Source organism: Arabidopsis lyrata, assembly GCF_000004255.2.
Source record: "Arabidopsis lyrata subsp. lyrata unplaced genomic scaffold ARALYscaffold_3, whole genome shotgun sequence".
Lineage (NCBI taxonomy): Eukaryota > Viridiplantae > Streptophyta > Magnoliopsida > Brassicales > Brassicaceae > Arabidopsis > Arabidopsis lyrata.
In genome coordinates, this window is record NW_003302553.1 from 14,679,965 (window position 1) to 14,701,079 (window position 21,115).

Genomic DNA, 21,115 nt, shown 5'->3' on the forward strand with positions numbered 1-21,115 from the left:
AATGGACACCGGAGAGCGACGAATCACCCCTTCCAGGTCCAAAACAATGCATAGACCTCGTCTTTGCCGACCTATTCCTTTCCGAAGGAGCGAACCAGGCAGCTCCCAGTCCACCCTTGTGGCGTCCCGTCCCGGACGTCTTCACGTCCGGCGACCATGGACACTCGTTCGTACCTCTTCCCGGTCGAACCTCCATATTTTTCACGATTTAACATAGAATTGCCTTTACGAGGCTTAATTCTATATTCCATTTCTTTTAACACAGCGGAAGTCTTTCTACCCTTGGTTTAATTCCAACCACCCCTTGTACCGGTTTGATCATCTTTGTCATTTAAACTTTAGATCGATTATTAACTCGGCCAAGACATGCAATTTGTTCGCTAATCATTCTAAGTCTAACGATTGCATATTCCTTTATCCTTAATCCAACGACCAATTCCCAAACGTCTATCTTAACTAATAAGTTAGATTCGTTTACATACCTTGGCCTACATGCGGATTCGATTCCTCTTCGGTCTGTCCATTGGTCCTTCTCTTAGCCCTTTTCGTCAGCTTATTCCACTCGTACAACGATTCTTAACCAATCATGTATTGATGGACCAATCTCTATCGATATTTAGCCATACATCCAACCAACCCCACTGGTCTAAGTCCCACGATAGAGATTGGGGATCGTACGTTTCCCTTGGTTCACGGTGGCTGAATCAAGCTCTTGACTCATTTGTCCATCCGTCCTCCAAACGTACGCCCCTTCGGTTTCATGGTGGATGATCAAGCCCTCGGCTTATCGAACCATCCATGTTTCCGATCCGGTCGTTTATCACTATGATCGCCCACGGTTTATTAACCGTTTACTCGTCTGGTCCATGGTGGTCGGTAAAGCCTTCGGCTTATCGATCCATCCATGTGATCCGAACAATATCATTATCACACCCAAGGGTCCGTGGATTCATCCATCGGATCATCGTAGGCTAGCCCATGAAATCATTCATCCGTCGGCCATTGGTTTGCTCGCGGGTCCAACATCCGTTTTGTCCAACGATTCTCACCGTGGACTTTCCCGTTGGTTATCCGTTGAGTCACCATTGGTCTTACCGATTCTCGATCGGTTTCACCAAGGCTGCGGCGTTTGATTCATAAAGGCGGCCGCGATATTTGATCCTTACATGGAAAACCACGTGCCTTACCCATTCTCGGTGCTTTCTCCCTTTCTCGGGAGATTACATCCAGGGCGACCCTTGGGTGTGTTCGGTTGCACTTATCCTCGTGCTTCCTCGAACACATTTGCCTTATACGCCTTCCCGATTAACTTCCCGTTAACCATATCATTCTATCGGTCTATCTTTTGATTCGTCAATACTTCCATATTCACAATCTGAGATTTGCCGATCCATTTCCTTTCCGTGTCCTTCTTTCGACGATATGATTTATAGAGCAAACGATCCATCGATCCCATAATCGAGCTATCGATCCGAACCATCAATCAAGTCATCAAACTCTCCGTCCATCCCACTCCTTGATCGAATTGTCATTCCATCCATCCGATCCATCGATCGATACCACGATTCGATCATTCGGTCGATCCGACCATCTTACCCGATCCATCCCGTCTCTTCGACGAACAATCCATCTGTTCCGATCAATCCATCCAAATATTCCATCGAACCGTTGGATCAGGAGGTAGCATGCGCATCAGTTCGGTTGAGGCTCCGAGAATCCGTTCCGATTCCGGAGATACTCGCCGAGCCGCAATCCCTTTTCGTCCAACAACTTTGTGGGTGTTTTGGGACTGTTTTTGGATTTAGATCGTGATTGTGAGATGTGTGAATGTGATTGTGAGGCCCTTGGACGTCCTCCCTTATATAGGGGCCGAATGGGTGTGTTTCCGAAACATCACATCCGTTCGTCGCACCCTTCCGATGGGTTGCATCTTTTCGATCGTAACCGCTCGGCCTTATCCACCTTTTGGCAAACGGAACCGTTCGTTTGTAACCGCCCAACCTTACACCTCTTTATCCCCGAGCAACCACAGTCCACCAGCTCGAGCGTCAGCTGACCGGACCACCCAGCTGGGTCAGTACTCGATCAGTTCACCGAGCTTGGTTGAGCTGTCGGTCAGCTCACCTAGCTGAGCTAGCTTGTCATGCAGCTGGTTCAGCTCACCTAGCTGAGCTACCTAGTTCATCCAACTTGTCCAGCTCACCTAGCTAGTTTAGTTCGAATGTTCTTTCACGTTCTTTCCGGCTAAGTTTTTCGGTCCATTTTCTCGGCCTTGACTACGCCATTCCCAATCTTTCCATGATCATTTCTCCATGATCACTAGATTATCCCGAAACCGTCTAAGTCATCTACACTTTTCATGACTTAAACGTTTCTTTCGTTCCTTAGGTTAACTTATTCATTAGTCTTTCTCGACCATGATCTAGTTTTCCCTAAAACAAACAGGCCCCCTTTAGGATCGCGGGACGCGGACTTTACAACCCCAGCTCCTAAAAAGAAAACGGCACCTTTTCCTCTGCGACTCCCTAAATTTTGTAGGAGCGTCACAAAACAGCTGTCCCCGTAGCGCATAGACTTCATTATGGGAGGTTCCCAGTTCTGCCGCGATTCGGTAAGCTCAATTAAAACGCACCAAAGGAGGGTAGAATCTAACGCAACCGGGAAAACGCCCATGCACGAACTTGACCACCAAATCACCTTCTGGGAAAGCGAAACCACTGAACTCGACAAACTGCATGACGACGCCCTCGTCATCCGAATCGACGTAGGGAACTGCAAACTGTAGCGAATCATGGTCGACACCGGGAGCTCCGTAGATGTACTCTTCTACGATGCTTTGAAAAAAATGGGACATCTCGATTCCGAACTGCAAAGGCAAGAAAACACCATTAACCGGATTCTCCGGAGAAACGACCTTCTCGTTGGGAACAATCCAGCTCCCCACTATCGCTAGAGGAGTAAGGAACCTTACGAACTTCATCGTAGTCGACAAAGTTGCTCCCTTTAATGCGATACTCGGACGACCTTGGCTACACGCCATGAAAGCCGTCCCGGCAACCTACCACCAATGCGTAAAATTCCCCTCTAACAGAGGAGTAGCAACCGTGTATGGCAGCCAAAAAATCTCCCATATATGTTATATGGGAGGATATGAACAAACCAAAAAAGCTGTCCCCTAGCAATTAATGATAGAGGAGGCTCGCTGAAAGGAAAGCCGCTAGGTCCTCTGACCCAACCCAACGAGGTCCCCGCAAAGCATTGCTTAACCAAATATGCATCGATGAAGCGAAGCCCAAACATTGCGTAGGCATAGGCTCTGATCTAGAACCCGCAATCCAAGAGGATCTCATTTCCTTCCTCAAGCAAAACAAAGATAGCTTCGCCTGGGATAGCTCGAACCTACGAGGGATAAGCCTCAAAATCACATCACAGGAACTCAACGTCGATCCGACCTTCCGTCCTGTCAAACAAAAACGCCACAAACTAGGTCCCGAAAGGGCAAAAGCCGTGAACGTGGAAGTAGATCGACTATTGAAAACGGGGTGAATAAGGGAAGTCAAATACCCCGATTGGCTCGCTAAACCAGTCGTTATGAAGAATAAAAACGGAAAGTGGAAAGTATGCATCGACTTCACGGATCTAAACAAAGCATTTCCCAAAGACAGCTTCCCACTCCCACACATAGAGCGATTAGTCGAAGCCACTGTAGGACATCAACTATTGTCCTTCATGGACGCTTTTTCCGGGTATAACCAGATACTCATGCGCCCGGACGATCAAGAAAAAATGGCCTTTATAACAGACCGAGGTACTTACTGCTATAAGGTAATGCCATTCGGCCTAAAAACGCCGGTGCAACCTACCAACGCCTGGTAAACAAAATGTTCGCCGACCAGTTTGGCAAAATGATGGAGGTCTATATCGACGATATGCTAGTTAAATCAGCCCAAGACAAAGACCACGTCCCCTAACTATGGGTATGATTCGAGATACTCAACAAATTCGGGATGAAACTAAACCCCGAGAAATGTTCCTTCGGAGTTCCCTCGGGAGAATTCCTGGGTTACATAGTCACCGAAAGAGGCATCGAAGCAAAGCCCAAGCAGATCTCTACGTTCCTGGAAATGCCATCACCAAAAACGGCACGTGAGGTACAATGACTGACCGACAGAATTGTCGCTCTAAACAGATTCATATCCAGATCCACCGACAAATGTCCCCCGTTCTATCAATTACTACGAAAAGACCGCAAGTTTGAACGGGACGACAAATGCGAACAAGCTTTCATTCAATTGAAAACATATCTAACCGAACCTCCCATACTGGCAAAACCAGAAGACGGGGAGCCACTCTACCTCTACACAGCTGTCTCCCAAACAGCAATAAGTGGTGTCCTAGTTAGGGAAGACCAAGAAGGGCAAAAACCCATCTACTACGTGAGCAAAACGCTAGTAGATGCCGAGACTCGCTTCCCAGCGATGGAAAAACTAGCTCTAGACGTTGTCATGTCGGCCCGGAAGCTCAGACCCTATTTCCAGTCACTCGCCATCATAGTCATGATATCCCAACCTATCCGGGAAATCTTGCATAGCCCTACCCAGTCGGGACGACTCGCAAAATGGGCTATCGAACTAAGCGAGTATGATATAGAATACCGAACCAGGACAAGCCTGAAGGCACAGGTCTTAGCAGACTTTGTAATCGAATTCTTGGCTACGGACCTGAAAGAAGCTAACCATAACAAACAGTGGCACCTCCATATCGATGGATCATCAAACCGACAAGGTTCTGGGGTCAGAATACAGTTCACCTCCCCTACCGGAGAGGTAATCGAACAATCGTTCCGACTCAGATTCAACGCCTCCAACAGCGAATCCGAGTACGAGGCCCTCCTCGCCGGCATAAGACTGGCCTTAGGCATGGGAATCAAAGCAATAAAAGCACATAGCGATTCTCAGCTCGTCACTAGCCAATTCCACGGGGAATACGAAGCTAAGGACGAGCGCATGGAAGCATACCTTGAACTGGTAAAAGACTTGTCTCGATAGTTCAAATGTTTCGAGCTAGTCAGGATCTCCAGAGGAGAGAACACCTTGGAAGACGCCTTAGATGCTCTCGCATCTACCTCCGATCCTTTCGTAAAAAGAATAATACCCATCGAAGGGATAGAAAATCCCAGTATCGACCTCGCAACGAAACATGTTGACACACTACCTCCTGCTACCTGTAATTTTACCCGCGTAACCCGACGAACCACTGTAGAGGTTAGAGCGTTCGCAGCTGCGGCGGAACAAAATGAACCACGAGAGGATCGTGCCCCCTTCGAACCTGAACCGTACAATGATTGGAGAATCCAAATAATAGAGTACATTAAACAAGGTATCGTACCACCCAACAAATGGGAGGCCAGGAAACTCAAAGCACAAAGTGCAAGATATTATGTCATGGAAGGCAAGCTCGTAAAAAGAACCATCTCCGGCCCCTACATGACATGCGTTTACGGGCAATAGACCCGAGACCTCATGACAAGCATGCACGAGGGAGATTGCGGTAGCCACTGCAGCGGACAAACCCTCGTTTTGTGAATCAAGAAACAAGGTTACTTTTGGCCAACAATGCTAGCAGATTGCGCATCACACTCAGCCAAATGCGACAAGTGCCAAAGGCACGCACCTATAATACATCAATCTACCGAAGAGCTCTCGTCGATATCCCCCCCCTACCCTTTCATAAAATAGTCTATGGATGTGGTAGGGCCTATGGAATCATCCGGTGGAGCTAAAAGACTAAAGTAATTGCTAGTCCTCACTGACTATTTCACTAAATGGATAGAAGTTAAAGCTTACCAGCAAGTGAAGGAACAGCAGGTCGAAGATTTCCTCTGTGAAAACATTGTATGCCGACATGGTATACCATATGAGATCGTCACCGACAATGGAACCATCCTCACCTCGGCTAAAATCAAGGCATTCTACGATAAATGGAAGATCCGCCTCACCATGTCAACTCCACGTTACCCTCAAAGGAACGGACAAGCAGAAGCCGCAAACAAAACAATACTTAGCAACATAAAGAAGAGACTCGATTCTAAAAAATCGTTGTGGTCTAACATACTCCCCGGAGTCCTATGGGCACATCGAACGACGCCTCGAAAATCGACCAACGAAACTCCTTTCTCCCTCGCCTATGGGCTAGAGGCAGTAATCCCTGCTAAAACTTCCGTGCCAAGCATGCGAAGAACGACATGCCCCAATAATCCGGGCCTAAACGACCAAATGTTGCAAGACAACATGGACCTCATAGAGGAACGACGAGACCAAGCAATGATCCGGGTTCCAAAATTACCAACAAGCCGCATCCCGCTTCTACGACTCCAAGATCAAAATTCGGAGATTCAACGTGGGTGAGCTTGTACTCCGAAAAGTATTCAACAACACGAAAGATCCAAACGCCGAAAAACTAGGCACCAACTGGGAAGGTCCCTATCGGATCACAGAAATAGTCCGTGATGGCGTCTACAAGCTCGAAAAAGTAATAAACGGGATACCAGAATTACGATCCTGGAATGCTATGCATCTAAAAATACTACTATTGAGTACTCAAAACAATCGAACTACGATAAGGTTTGATCCCTTTACAGGGTACGTAGGCAGCTCCCCCCAAGAGTGCAGCCACCACCATCATCGTCAACACGTGTACCTCCATCTAGAGAACATTGGCGGAGAGGAAGCCACCAAGCTAGCTACAACTCGACCAGCTCGCAATCAAGGGAATTTTTTATAGCTTATCTTATTTTCTATCACTTGTACATAAAACAAGTCTAATAAAGTCAATTTATTTTTACTCTACTCCTACTCATACATAATCGCGTTATTTCGTGCAAATAACCCACTCGTAAATCTTACAATACGACAAGCCCAATACTCGAAAAATTGGCAGATCCGTTCAATGATCTCGCTTCCAAAAGTCCCTAAAAACAAACGCAGCACGACCTGTTCAAGTTTAGACTCATCGGAGCTCACCTACCACAACCATGCCAGAATCCATGTCCCAACTCCTCGAATTGACAATCCTACTTAGCGAAAGGGGAAAGACACGGCGGTTTTAATAGCGATCTCGCAGCGTAAAAGCCCAAAATCTAAGGAATTGGCAGATCCCCTGAGTGATCTTACTTCGAAGTCCGCAACCAAGCAGTCTAAACAATAAAGGTTACAAGTAAGCAAAGCTTCCAAAAACGACTTCCCAAAAGAAAAAAAAAACATACCAAGTCTGAACGAATATGCAGACAAGCAACCTGACACCTAGAATCCAAGGTTTGCAAACAGGTCCGCCATAATATACTTACATATCAGGTAATTCCCTCCGTGGACCTCCAAAAGAAAGAAACAAAAAGTTGTAATCCTCAATATAACTTTAGCGTTTCGATTTTATCATTGCCCCGAATACTTCGTCATTCAATTTAAAAAAAAAAAACATGAAAGTAACAAAAGAGGCACTAATGATAAACAAAATTGCATCAATAAAAAAAAGGATAAAAGCCTTCTCAGGCACTAGATCCAAACGATAAAACCGAAAGAAAAGAAACAGAATTCAACCAACAAAAGCCTTCATAGGCAGCAAGGTACGAAAAGCAACAAAAAACAATGAAAACAAAGGAGGGGAAACAAAGAAATGCGCATCAGTCGTTGAGCTTCTCGCTGGGCGTGCTGAACAGGAGGTCGTTTTCCACCTGAAGGTTCCGACGGATATCCTCCCTGTTACTCTCGAATTCGTTTAGCCCCACTGGAGTTCCATTCTCATCGACATCTATTGGTTGTACCTCCGACGTCTCCGATATCTGAGGTAGGTCCAGTTTGCTCACAAAGAAGTCCGACACCGCAGTCTAGGCGCATTTTGCATTGAGCTCTACCAACTGCGCAGCTAGGCGAGGCTTCTCGACCTCGAGGTCAACCGTCTCCTTCTGAATCTGATCAATCAGCATCAAGTTCGACTCGACCTCTGCCGCATGTCCCTCGTGAAGGGAATGATCCTTCTTGGCGACCCACTTCTCCTTGATGTTACTCAAAACCTTCGCATATGCTGACATCAATCCCGCTTTGGCTTCTCAGACCGCTGCCTTGACCTCTTGAACCCTAGAATTGGTGAGAGTCATCACCCTCTGAGAGAGATCCGCGTTCTTGTTCTCAAGACGATGGACCTGGTTGGTAGGTATGTGCTTATCTGCCTTCAGGCTCCGACCTCCTCACCTAATTTGGCGATGTCTCGCGTCAGGTTCTTCTCCAAGTCCTTCGAGGAGAGCAGCTCTGCCTTCAACCTGTCGATATCCTCCTACAGCAGGTATTATGGTACATCAAGAACCGGAGATTGATTTAATAAACGTACAAAAGGAAATCTAAGAGCTACAAGTATTGCGTTGATTAAAAAAGACATACCTGCAGCACAGCATCACGTTCCTGATCCATCTTGACTGCAGTGGTGAGTTCAGTGACCAACTTGCGAGCTTCCTCGATTTCACAAGTTGAAGGGACCTTGCTCAATCGCTGCTCAGAGAAAGCAACAATCTTGTTTTGAGCCGCAAGAGCCTAAACAAACAAACGCATTTAGAGCAAAGTTTGACCAACATAAACAAGAGTAATGATATTACCCAAATACGTACATGTCCATTCTTCACCATCATCTCGATGAAAGCCTCAGTTTCCGTCAGGTTCTTGACCGTCGGGATTTGACAGCCGTGGCCCTTGATGTGAGGAAGCAGATAAGCTACCCCAGATTCATCCTCAGTAATCGGGTAATCCCGATTATGGTTGTATGACCAATGGAAGGGCCTGCTGGCAGTTGATCCACCACCAAAGTCAGTAGGCTGTCTCACATCTTTAGAACGAGCCAGCCCACCCCCCCCCCTCGAATTCGGGGTGATCAAAACTAGCCAACGAACTCAGCAGGAGCACACCCAGGTGAATGACTACTATGGAGAATGACTTATCCCCCCCGTGCCAAAGTTAGTAGGCTGAGAGCTACAGGTATTGCGTTGATTAAAAAAGACATACCTGGAGCACAGCATCACGTTCCTGACCCATCTTGACTGCAGTGGTGAGTTCAGTGACCAACTTGCGAGCTTCCTCGAGTTCACCAGTTGAAGGGACCTTGCTCAATCGCTGCTCAGAGAGAGCAACAATCTTGTTTTGAGCCGCAAGAGCCTAAACAAACAAACGCATTCAGAGCAAAGTCTGACCAACATGAACAAGAGTAATGATAATATTACCCAAATACATACATGTCCATTCTTCGCCATCATCTCGATGAATGCCTCAGTTTCTGTCAGGTTCTTGACCGTCGGGATCTGACAGTCGTGGCCCTTGATGTGAGGAAGCAGATGAGCTACCCCTAATTCATCCTCAGTAATCGGGTAATCCCGATTATGGTTGTATGGCCAGTGGAAGGGCCTGCTGGCAGTTGATCCACCGCCAAAGTTAGTAGGCTGTCTCACATCTTGAGAACGAGCCAGCACCCCCCCCCCGAGAGCTAGATCTCCCTCTTCCTCGAGATCCTCGCCCCCCATTAAGGGACCTGTAGTCGGACCTCCTATCATTAGAGGACACAACCTGGATAACTTGTTGATCCAAGACAGGAGGGACAACATCTGGAGAATACATACCTGTCCATTCTTCGCCATCATCTCGATGAATGCCTTAGTTTCTGTCAGGTTCTTGACCGTCGGGATCTGACAGTCGTGGCCCTTGATGTGAGGAAGCAGATGAGCTACCCCTAATTCATCCTTAGTAATCGGGTAATCCCGATTATGGTTGTATGGCCAGTGGAAGGGCCTGCTGGCAGTTGATCCACCGCCAAAGTTAGTAGGCTGTCTCACATCTTGAGAACAAGCCACCCCCCCCCCCCCCCCGAGAGCTGGATCTCCCTCTTCCTCGAGATCCTCGCCCCCCCATTAAGGGACCTGTCGTCGGACCTCCTATCATTAGAGGACACAACTTGGATAACTTGTTGATCCAAGACAGGAGGGACAACATCTGGAGAAGCTTCCACAGATGAGGCACCTGTGCTAACCCTCGCTTTTTTCAGAGACAGGGGGATATCCTCATTCATACTTCGGTAGTCGGACATACGGTCCTGAGTCTCCTGGCCTACGTTTCCCTGAGGAACTGCAGTGGTAGCTGCAACAGTTGGATCATTAGTACCTTGAACTCCAGAGGCCTGAGGTGATGAGGTAGAATTATGCGGAGCAGCCAGAGCATTCATGGCCCCAGCCACTATGGCTGCTAGGTCACCAGTGCGAGCTCTCTCTTCGCAACCTCCGGCGGCAGCTCGTTGAGAGCGAAGACTAGGTCTCCTCATGATTAGTAGTTGATGGGAAGTTGAAAAAGAATCGGGAAGATTTTTATCGCGAGAAGCTGAGATTAAAAAAAAAAATAATAATAAAAAATAAAAAAAAATGTGAACCTACACAAGACAGCAATCGTAGATGTGGCGTACCTGAAACCCGAACAAGAATTTCTCGGACCTCTAAAGGAGAAACTTGTGGAGGTGGACCTTGGAAAATTGGATCTTGAGGAGGGTCTTGAGGAACCGGATCTTGCTGAATGGCTGGAAGTGCTAAGACAGGTATTGCTTGGCCTGCTGGAACTGTTCCAAGGGCCGACCTAATACGATCTCTGGAGAAGGTTGCCCAGGTGTTCGTCTCCCTCTTGAGAAGAGCTGCTAATGCGAACTCGTCCTGCGTCGTTTTAGATGTATCTCTAGTTGTAGCTGCAAAGAAATGACATATAAAGAAGGGTTAGTAATAAAGCAGACTTCGTGTCACAAAGCGAAACAAGCGACAATGAGATGAGAATATCAGTCATGTCTGCGGCTGACCCAGACAAGAGGCCCAGGTGGTCGCAATTCTCGAAACGTTGTAATATATTTTGCTCGCCAATTGGTGTCCCGACAACTCTTCGTTCCCTCTAAAACCGCACAACCTAGTTTACCGGAAGGGTAATAGGTCCCTCTGTTGTTCCGGTTGTTGGTCTTGATGTAGCACAATCGGAGCAGCCGGTGATGATCAAAATCCCTACCTTCTTCGCGGGCCCTAGTAAATAGGGCCAGGATGTGACGGACGAAGTTCGGGGTCATCTGCGGGAACGCCAGTCGAAGGTGTCGCAATGTCTCAAGGACGCAGGTTGGGATTGGGAAAAACAGACCACACTTCTCGAAGAAGTTCATGTACGCGCAGCACCACCCCTCAAGTATGTTTTCTGGGTTGTGCTTCGACGATGGAATCATCATCTTGACCGCCGGCAGAACCTGACAAAGCTGGCGGAGGTTTGCCGAATCTGCCTCCCTTGTTTTTAGAGCCGGATGTTCTCTGACTAATTCGCGACTCCGTAGCCGCTTCCGGGTCACCGCCGCGGAGGAGGATGCTAGGTTCTCTGTCACGGCGGGGATTTCGACTATGTCGTCATCATCTGCGCGACGCGACATGGAGGCCTCCGAGGATTGCATCGAACTATCCTCGCCGTCGCCGTAATTGTGGTGGCTCCGATTCTTAGAGTCTTCGAGATCACTCATCGCAGGAAGCGAAGAAGAGAAAGAAAGGAAAGAGAGGTTCGGAAGTGAAAAGCTTTTGACTCGGTAACTCGGAAACGAAAAACAAGATGAGGGCAGAAGTGCAGAGACAAAGATAAAAAAAACTTTCCAACTTACTAAGGTAAAACGAGATCTAAAATTATAAAGAAGAGAGTGGTTACCTGGGAAGTTGCGTTGTGATGAGTGGATAGAAGTGGGAGACGTGGGCAGCTATTTAAAGAACCCATAATTACTGGCAGTTCCCAGATCTGCGAAATCTCTATCTCCACCGTTCAGCTGTGAATCCAAGCGACGCACCATCTCAACCGTCCACGTCATCATCCATTAAATGATCTGCCTCGCTCTGCGTATCTAACTGAATATTCTAAAGAGAGATCTCCGAATCTGTGCCGTATATCTACAGATCCGCGTAACAGAAAATCTTTGAAGGATAACTTGAGATCGGGGCTGTTTACGAGAATATTTTGCGAATCATATCTGACTTAGGTTATCGCACATCAAGTTCGAATGCTCACTTGATGGGCTGGGGGGCAACTGTTGGATCTGGATTTCGCACCTGCAAATCCATTAGCAAAATATTAATGGGCCTTCATCACAACAAGCCTAGCCCAGTATGAGAGAAGAATAGCGATGCGACCTGATAAGAATGATTGATTAGGTCAACTATATTTTCGGAACATACATGATTTCTAGGAACGGCGACGTGGATTTCGAAGGTAGCTGACCTAGCTTGAAGACCTATATAAAGAGAAGAATGACGACTTGGAAAGGGGATCGCCTACTTACTATTTGACCTAATACTTACAAGCATTTGTATTTTCATACTTCTCACTTGTAAACTGTTGATTCACATCAATAAATCTATTCGTTCTTTTGGCAATTCAACTCTCAAAGCATCATTGAAAATCTAGTCCTCTTTACCCATAAATCTAAGAACATATTTCTAGTGTGGATTTTATCACCCACAACTGGGTTAAGAAAGTAGCAACGACAGCCTCTGCTAAAACTAATCGCTGGAAAAAGAAGTGATTCCGATGTCGCCATCGTAATTTCACTTTTTTAAGCAAGTAGCGATTCCAACGCCTGTTTGGCATTTTTTCTTTGCTAATTAACTTGTCGTTGGCGACACAGTAACGAAGAAGACCGTAGTAACTGTTAAAAGTATAACAAATTTTTAACAACGAGTATTAGTAATATATCATTAACTTATCTTATGTGGTAATCATTAACTAATATAGCTTATTCGTTCATCTACAAATATGCAAAGAAGAAAGAAACTAGATACATACTCAACTTGCAGTAGCTAATATTCTCAGCTAATATTCTCAATTAATGATGCTTTTAGAGAACTTGCTTGAGAACATGCTAGCTAATGACAAAACCAAAAAAAGATAATGCTTGTTTATATGACCTAACTAGATTTTAACCCTCGGTACACCGTTATTTTGTCCCACTATTTTAGAGAAATAAAAAAAAAATCTATAATGCATGTTTCTTATCATATAGTATCTCAATATATATATCAAAAGCAAAAAATGCTCTCTCCTCTCTCATTGTTCGCCCTAGCCGTCAAGCAAAATTTCTTCTCCGATGGCCGGCGATGGGTGGCTTCCACAACACCGTCGTTGGTACCGTTTCCTCGTTGTTTAAGATGCTTCTTTTCTTTGTTGGTTCTTGTTTGTCTCTTTTGATTTGACAAACCGTAGCTTCGTCGACTCCTTCCTTCTTCCTTTTCTCTCGGCGATTGTGGTTCCTCCCAGCGTGGTGACTATCTCAGCGATTTGGTGGCGGATCGGTGATGTTCATAGAAGGATCTGTTCCCCGGTGGTTCCTTCTTGTCTGATTTGGTCTTGAAGTTTTATGGTTCCCGATCTGGTTCTAATTTCTCGACAATCTGGTTCATTGGCTTTGTTCTCGTTGGATTGGGAGTCGGTGGTGTCTTGTCGTATGCTTTGGTTGCTTTCGAGGTGGATCTGAAGAGGTTTGTTCTTGGAATTTGTTGGCTTTGCGGTGGTGCTGTCTCGTTTGAGGCTTGTATTTAGTTAGCTTTTGTTTCCACGAATTGGCTACGAAGATCCATTTGGTTTTGTGACAACGGCTTCATCGTTTTGGGTTATTCCTCTATAGGTGTTGAGTGACTTCTATGGTTTGTGTTGTGTTTTTCTCTACTTGTTGTGGTTAGAAGCCTTAGGTTCTGCTTTTGGGAAGGCTTGTTTGACTCTTTGCTCGGCCTCTCTCTCTCTGTCTTCCGTCTTGGTTTGTTGTGTGGTGATTTGGCGAAAGGTTCTGTTTTGTCGGCTCTTCTTTCGGATACTAGCCTCCTATAATGGCATCTACTAGCTCTCTCTTGGAAGCTCGTTTGGTTTCCTGGTAGAGTTCTAGACGTTGTGGTGGGTCGATCTCTTATCCTTCTCTTTGCGTGGCGTAACCAATCATTAGTCTGTAGGTGGTTTGGCTGGCTCTACGAAGGTCCGTGTGTAAGGATGGGTGGTCCTATTTGGCGTTTCCCCTCTCAGATTTCAAGGATTCTCCTTGAGCCTCCGCCTTCACATTTTCATTGGCACTAAAGTGGTCGTGGTGGTTAGGTTTTGTGCTTTGATCTTCTTGTTCGTGGTCTTCGTTTCTGCTGTGGATGTGGTTGTATGAGCTCGGTTTTATTGCCTTCTCGGTTCCGAGGCTCCTGTCAGTAACCTCTCTTCAGCGCCAAACTGTTATATAGAAGTGCTAGTCGGCTGCTTGTTGGGAAGAGTTTGCAGTATGTTTGCTTTGGAGTCTTTAGCTTTTTTCCATTTAAATGTTTTCCATGTAATCTATTTTCTAAGGTTTTTCTGTTAGCTCGCCCTTTTCGGTCTTAGTCTCTGGGGGTTTCTATGTACACACCGACCCTGTTTTCGAAAAGATTTCAATCTTTGTTGGCTATGTATAATTCAACCGCATTATATCAATGAAATCTGCAGACGAAAAAAAAAATCCTAATATATAAATTTAACTTTGTTACGTATGGTTAGAAAATCAGTCACGTATATTCCATGTGTGGCTGATAACAAAAGCTTCATTTTTGTCCACTAATAATGATTTTTTTTTAAATAGATGATTATTTTGAAATGGACCAAAACGTTTTTGTCGATGCAGGAATATCTGATTTTTTTTTCTTGCATTGATTAAGAAGTCCGCTAGAAAGAACAATAATATTTTTTTTTTTTTGAACACCAGAACAATAATATAAAAATAGAGATTTATTCGCTTTTATTTTATGGGTAACTTTGTATTGTTGTAATATGAAATATTTCTTCTGTTTCACAAATTTCACAAAGAGTGTTATTTTACACTTTTTCACATATATTAAAAAAACTACTAAATTTTTTACTATAGTCCTAATCAATAGACTAAACAAAACTATCTCTCTTCTTAATACATTTAATAAATAAGATTAAAATTGGATTTTTATTCAAAATTTTGCATTGAAAATACATAACGACACTTTTTGTGAAAAAAAAATAAAACTTTAAAACGACACTCTTTGTGAAACGGAAAGAGTATATACTGTTTTTGAAATCAGTGATAATAATTAGCGATATTAAAAGCGCTTTACTAAATTTTTTAATTATTACTCTCTTTGTTTCACAAAGATTGTAGTTTTCTGTTTTCAATGCAGTTTTTAAGATAAAAAATAGTTTATCCCCAATATTTCATCTTATTAATTAGGGAGAGAATATTATCTAATGTATCAATAAATGGTAGAAATAAAATATGTTTACTTTTCTTAATTTGTGTGAAAAATGGTAGAATGACACTCTTTATAATGAGAGTATATTTTATCGTTATTTTGTATTCTTTCTATTTCAATTTATTTGTACTTTAAAATTGTTTGCACATTCATTAAGAAATCATAAAAATTCATTAAGTTTACATTTTTTACAAAAAAAAAAACATTATTAATTACAACCAATTCAACCAATAGAAATACATAGTGTAAAATACAATTGCTCATAAAATATTAAATATATTTAATTTTTGCATAAAGTTTGAAAAAAAAATATTGATTTTGCAACCAAAACAATTTTCTTTAAAGTACAAATAAATCAAAACAGAGGGAGTATCAATTTTAGTTCTACTAATATGCTACTTTTCATTAAAGCGTACGTTTCGTTTTGTATCACTAAATCTGATTGGTAACATACAACGTTTTTCATGAGTAGAGAAAACTGTACGTAAATAGTTAAAAATAGAATAAAGTCATGGATAGAATCTCTGTTCTAAAAATCCCCGCCTAACCCCGATTACTCCCCGCTTAATAGCTAGGCCCACCCTCTCCGCTTCGATTAATGACTAATCCCCTAAAAAATCAGTAATCCGATTATTCTCCGCCTAATCCGATTACTTCCCGCCTAATCCGATTATTTTCCGCCTAATCTTACATACCCCGATTATTTTTTAGATTGCAAGTATAAAAAAAAAAATTTTATTTTTGTTATTCAATCATTTGAATTGGGAGTTTGTGATGTTTTACATAACTTGTGTTCAAATTTTAATAAAAATCATAAAAAATTGTTTTTACTGTAATTTTGAAAACAATATTGGATTAATATATTTTAAGCATATTAAAATAACCCTAAAACTAATCCCCGATTAATCCCCGATTTTAATCCGATTTTCCGATTAATCGCTAGGTCCATGCCGAACGCCCGACTAGCGCCTAGCGATTTTTCAAACAAGGGATAGAATGAGCCTTAAAAAAAGTTAGAGAATTTTTTATATCATTTTTGATACGTGATTGGTTATAATGAAAATTGTACCCCTTCTCTTGTAGCAGGACGAGATTACCAATCATAACCCGTGTTCAAAAAATCGCTAGGCGCTAGTCGGGCGGTGAGGGTGCGCCTAGCGGCTAGCGCCTAGCAAAGAAATCGGAGATTACACGGGGATTAATCGGGGATTAGTTTTAGGGCTATTTAATGTTTTTAAAACATATTAATCCATTATAAATAAGAAATTTATATAATCTTGTTTTTAAAATTGCATTAAACACATGAAAACAAGAATTTAAGGTCAAACTTATGATTTTTATACAAACTATGAATATAAGTGGGATGTTTTGAATTTTAGATAAAAAAAAAAATGTAAAAAAAAAAAAAAAAGGGCTAGGCGCCGTCTAGGCGGACGCTTTTTAGAACAAGGATCAGAACATATAATTTAATTGGTAACTCCGTATTGCTGCAATATGAGACGTATCACTTTCGTTGTTCATTGTGACCCAATCAAAAATTAGGATTAAATGTGATACTAAAAAAAATCTTGGATCTGATTAGTAATACAAAGCAGTACAAGGTTATTAACATATAGAGACTAGTTAGTGATACGTAAATAATTACAAAACAATAGATAGAAGAAAGCTAAAATTTCTTTATTTCATTGTAAATAACTACTTTCTAATTTTTATGTACAACTATCTTTTACCGTTTATGTATCTCTTTTCGTTTCTATGTAACGCTAAAAATCTAGAGAATATGCACAAAATAGCCAAATTTTTGAGGATAATTAAGAAAATAGTCATGAGTTACAGTACCTTGTCTGTTTGATGTTGGAAAGCACGTGTAATTACATACATGCCCTTTATAACATGTTTTTTTCTCGAATTACATGTGATAGAATAATATATCTCTTTTTATCATATTATTTTCCGGTATTACACATTATTTATAAAGAACACATGGTATTTTTTGAAAAAACACTCTATTCAGTTTAATATCTTTCTCTATCATGTTATTTTGTAGTAATACACGTTTTTTATTATGATCACATGTGATTTCTTTAAAAAAAAGATTTTTATTCTCTAGTAATTCACGGTTTTTATTAAGATCACATGTTATTTCTTTGAAAAAACACTCTATTTAGTTTAATATCTTTCTCTATCATGTTATTTTGTAGTAATACACGTTTTTTTATTATGATTACATGTGATTTATTTTAAAAAAAGATTCTTATTTTCTAGTAATTCACGGTTTTTATTAAAATCACATGTTATTTCTTTATAAAAAGATTCTATTCAAGTTTAATTTTTCCGTAACAATGTTTTTTCTTAAAAATTCACTACGTTTTTTTAAATAGCATGTCTTTTAGTTAAATATAACATGTGAAATTTAGATCTTACGTGCTATTTTGAAAAATATCACGAAACAATGTCGCCTACTGTAGATCTCAAAACAAACAGAGGATGGTTTTGTTATTTCACATCTTCATATAAGGTGGGTCCATGCTGTTTTCCAACAGAAAATTTTATCTCTGCTAGTTTTTTAATTTATGTGTCAAATTTGGCTAGTTAGTAATATTACCCAAAAATTTATACCCCTTCGTGTTATCAATCGCATCTAATATATCATATATAAATACAAAAAAATAAAACTAAAAAAGAAAAGAAAAAGGAAGTGTTAAGAATCTGAAATAAACTAGAAGAAGTTGGATATATATTCCATCTTTAAGACAGTGAGGGTCCTCTTTTGCGTGACTGTCAAATCTCATTCTTCTCTTTCCTCTCATCTCTCTCTTCGAGAGAAAGAGAAAGAAAATCTGAGTTTCCGAGAAAATAAAATCTAAGAGTTATATAAAAGACAAAGCAGAAACTTTTGTCGAAGAGATTCCGATCGGTGTTCTTTGTCTCTCTTCTCTGTTTCTGTCTTTCTCTATATCATATAAGACTGTTGTTTTGCAGGTATCGTAAATCTTCTCTCTTTTTCTGCTCATAATTACGATTCTTCATTGTTTTTTTTTTGTTTTTTTTTTTTATTTAAGAAAGATTCATTGTTTATCATTGTGATTTATGAGTATTTTAGCTTAATAAGTTCAGTTTTAAGACTTTTCTTTTGAAGATTATATGAGTTTGTTACTGTTTTTATATTTGTTGATTTGTTCTTAGCCTTTTGTTTGTTTTCTTTTTCTTTTTTACTTTTATTGTTGAATTTGTTTCTTAAAACAAAACCCAAAAAGAGTTATGAGTGAAGAAAAATGTTTGATTTTTTCAGTTTCAGATGCGAAACATTTACTCTAGGCTACAACTTAAAAAAAAAACTCTCTAAAAGATAAACTTTTTAAGAAATAATGGAAGTGGGTTAAAATCCATTACCAAAAAAATACATTACTTACATTTATTCTTTTTTTATGAACTGAAACTTTTATTAGTTTTTTTCTTCGAGAAATACATTACCAAAAATTTCATGATTTATGACTAAAAAGCATCAATGATTAAATAAAATTGAATAACTCTAGAATGTAAAGTATCTTGAAAAAATGATTACTTACCTTTGATCCAATAACATATACTATGTTTTAAATAATTACTTAAATGTCTAATCGAATAAAGACTTTTTTTTTTACATAACTAAATACATACATATTCAGTTAAATTATTTCCTTCAATAATTAAAGTTTAGAGCTTGAAAACTATCATCAGCTATCAAAAATGGCCGTGATTAAATTATAATTAGATAATGTCTCTATGTATTAAAATATATTTTAATTGAATGGTAGTCCTGAAAATGAAAATGTATTAATTAAATTAAATGGTAGTTCTGTTTTCATGGTTTGATGGGTTGTGAATAGTAATGAGGATTGTCTGAAGCAAGTAGCAGAACCCACAAATGTCTCATCCTCTCTGCGCATTGACTGCTAACTTTGGGTCATCAGATTCTTTTTTTGGTCCCAAAAATAAAAATCACAGATCCTTTTTGCTACTCTTTTTTTTTCCTATAGTCTCAAATGGTCCACCATTTTTATATTAAAAAAAAAAAACAAAATCTCATTTTATTTGGCAAAAAACACACATCATTTTTTTGTTCATATTGTTTTGGTTTTTTTATTTAAATAAACTAAACTTCATGGACAAAATGTTATATTATCTTTAAATAAGAGTTTTTTTTTTGTTTGGTTTAAGCTTTTTATATATATGTTACAAAAGCCAAGAAAAGTTGCTCTTTGTAGAATTAGTCTAATGCGTTATTTTTGTCTGCACATGATAATCATACATCATCTACACAACGACACAAAGTGATAAAATATCACATGGTTTTATTTTGCATCATCAAAATATAAATCTTTTCTCATAAGTGATAACCCTTGAATTTGTTTGATCACCAGAAAATAATGGAGAGAGACACAACTTCTAGGATGATGGGAAATGGAGTTCAAATGGATGGGAAGATTCTTCAAACGTTTGAGAAAAGTTTTGTTCAAGTGCAAAACATATTGGACCACAACAGATTGCTTATAAACGAGATAAACCAAAACCATGAGTCCAAAATCCCGGACAACCTCGGACGAAACGTTGGTTTGATCCGAGAATTGAACAATAATGTGAGAAGGGTTGCTCATCTTTATGTCGATCTTTCCAACAACTTTTCAAAATCCATGGAAGCTTCTTCTGAAGGAGACTCAGCAGGAGGAGGAGGTCACATGAGAATCAGGCCTGCTTAAAATGAATGAATTTAAGTTTACTAAAGATTCGGGGTTGTTTCTGCAAAATTAGTTTTTAAGGTGGGCTAAATTAAAAGAAAGTTTATTTTTTTGTGCACCTAAAAGAAAGTTAAAGTTCGTGGTAATAGAGGCAGATTTCTATTATTCTGTACTATCTGGTTTTACTTTGTTGTCAAATGTCAACAGTTTATTCCTTATCAGTTGTCTCCATTATCTCCTTTCTCAAGTGATTGGCGATAATTGGTGATTGTAACTGAAAAATAAGATTTAGAGGTAAAAGATAAAAGACAGTACTCTAATAAAAAGATAAGTTTATTAATAATTTTAGCCGGTGATTTTAGGGACAATTTCATAGGTAGACCATAAACATAAACTAATTTGGAAGTAGAACACAAATTAAGAGTTTGTATATATTTTAATGTAATAATTAATTATATTCAAAGAAAAAATAACGTTTTTACAACAATTATAATTTTGTTTTTAAAAAATAAATCTATTTTAATTGAAAGACTAAAGATATTTAATGGCTAGCTTGGAGCCAAAGTTGAGACCCTTCATCGTATCTCCTATCTTCTATCTCCTATTATTTGAATGGTTGAAAGCTGACTTTGGACAAAAGACACTAATAAGAGTTAGAAACATGGCGGTGAACATATTTTTCTAAAGTTTAGCATTATTAATTTTAAAGTTACTTAAACGACAAAAGATACTAAACTAAGTGAAACCATATAAATTTGTATTTCTTATTCGTATGGGAGAGAAGTTAACTTTTATCTTCTCCTATGAAAATAGAAGAAAATCGATCCACACACTAACATGCATAAAGATAGAAAAATTACGTTTTCTGGATTAAAAATTTATGTGAAATAGATGATTTGAATTCCAAAAACAAGAAGCAAGATTATGTTACACGGTGTGACACCTATAATTATCGACTTCATAGAAACAAATAATTCATTTCACTAATGTAGCATCAAATTTCATAATTTTTCTCCAAAACGTTATTCATAATTTTCTTCCAAAACGTTTGTCTAAATATGTATAAGCTGTTTTTTTTTTTGTGATTAAA

The 21,115-nt window shown here is 40.4% G+C and overlaps 1 protein-coding gene across 1 annotated transcript; it reads left to right on the forward strand.

Moving 5' to 3' along the window:
* The first annotated feature begins 18,054 nt into the window (after positions 1-18,054).
* LOC9321886 (protein ELF4-LIKE 3) lies at positions 18,055-20,256 on the forward strand. Its single transcript, XM_002883691.2, has 2 exons — positions 18,055-18,289; positions 19,711-20,256. Exon 2 carries the CDS (start codon positions 19,717-19,719, stop codon positions 20,044-20,046), a length of 330 nt encoding a protein of 109 aa, XP_002883737.1. The 5' UTR covers positions 18,055-18,289; positions 19,711-19,716; the 3' UTR covers positions 20,047-20,256.
* The last annotated feature ends 859 nt before the right edge of the window (positions 20,257-21,115 follow it).

What these genes read in the sequence shown, in the direction of transcription:
- LOC9321886 (XM_002883691.2), top strand. Translation starts at nt 19,717, where the DNA reads ATGGAGAGAGACACAACTTCTAGGATGATGGGAAATGGAGTTCAAATG.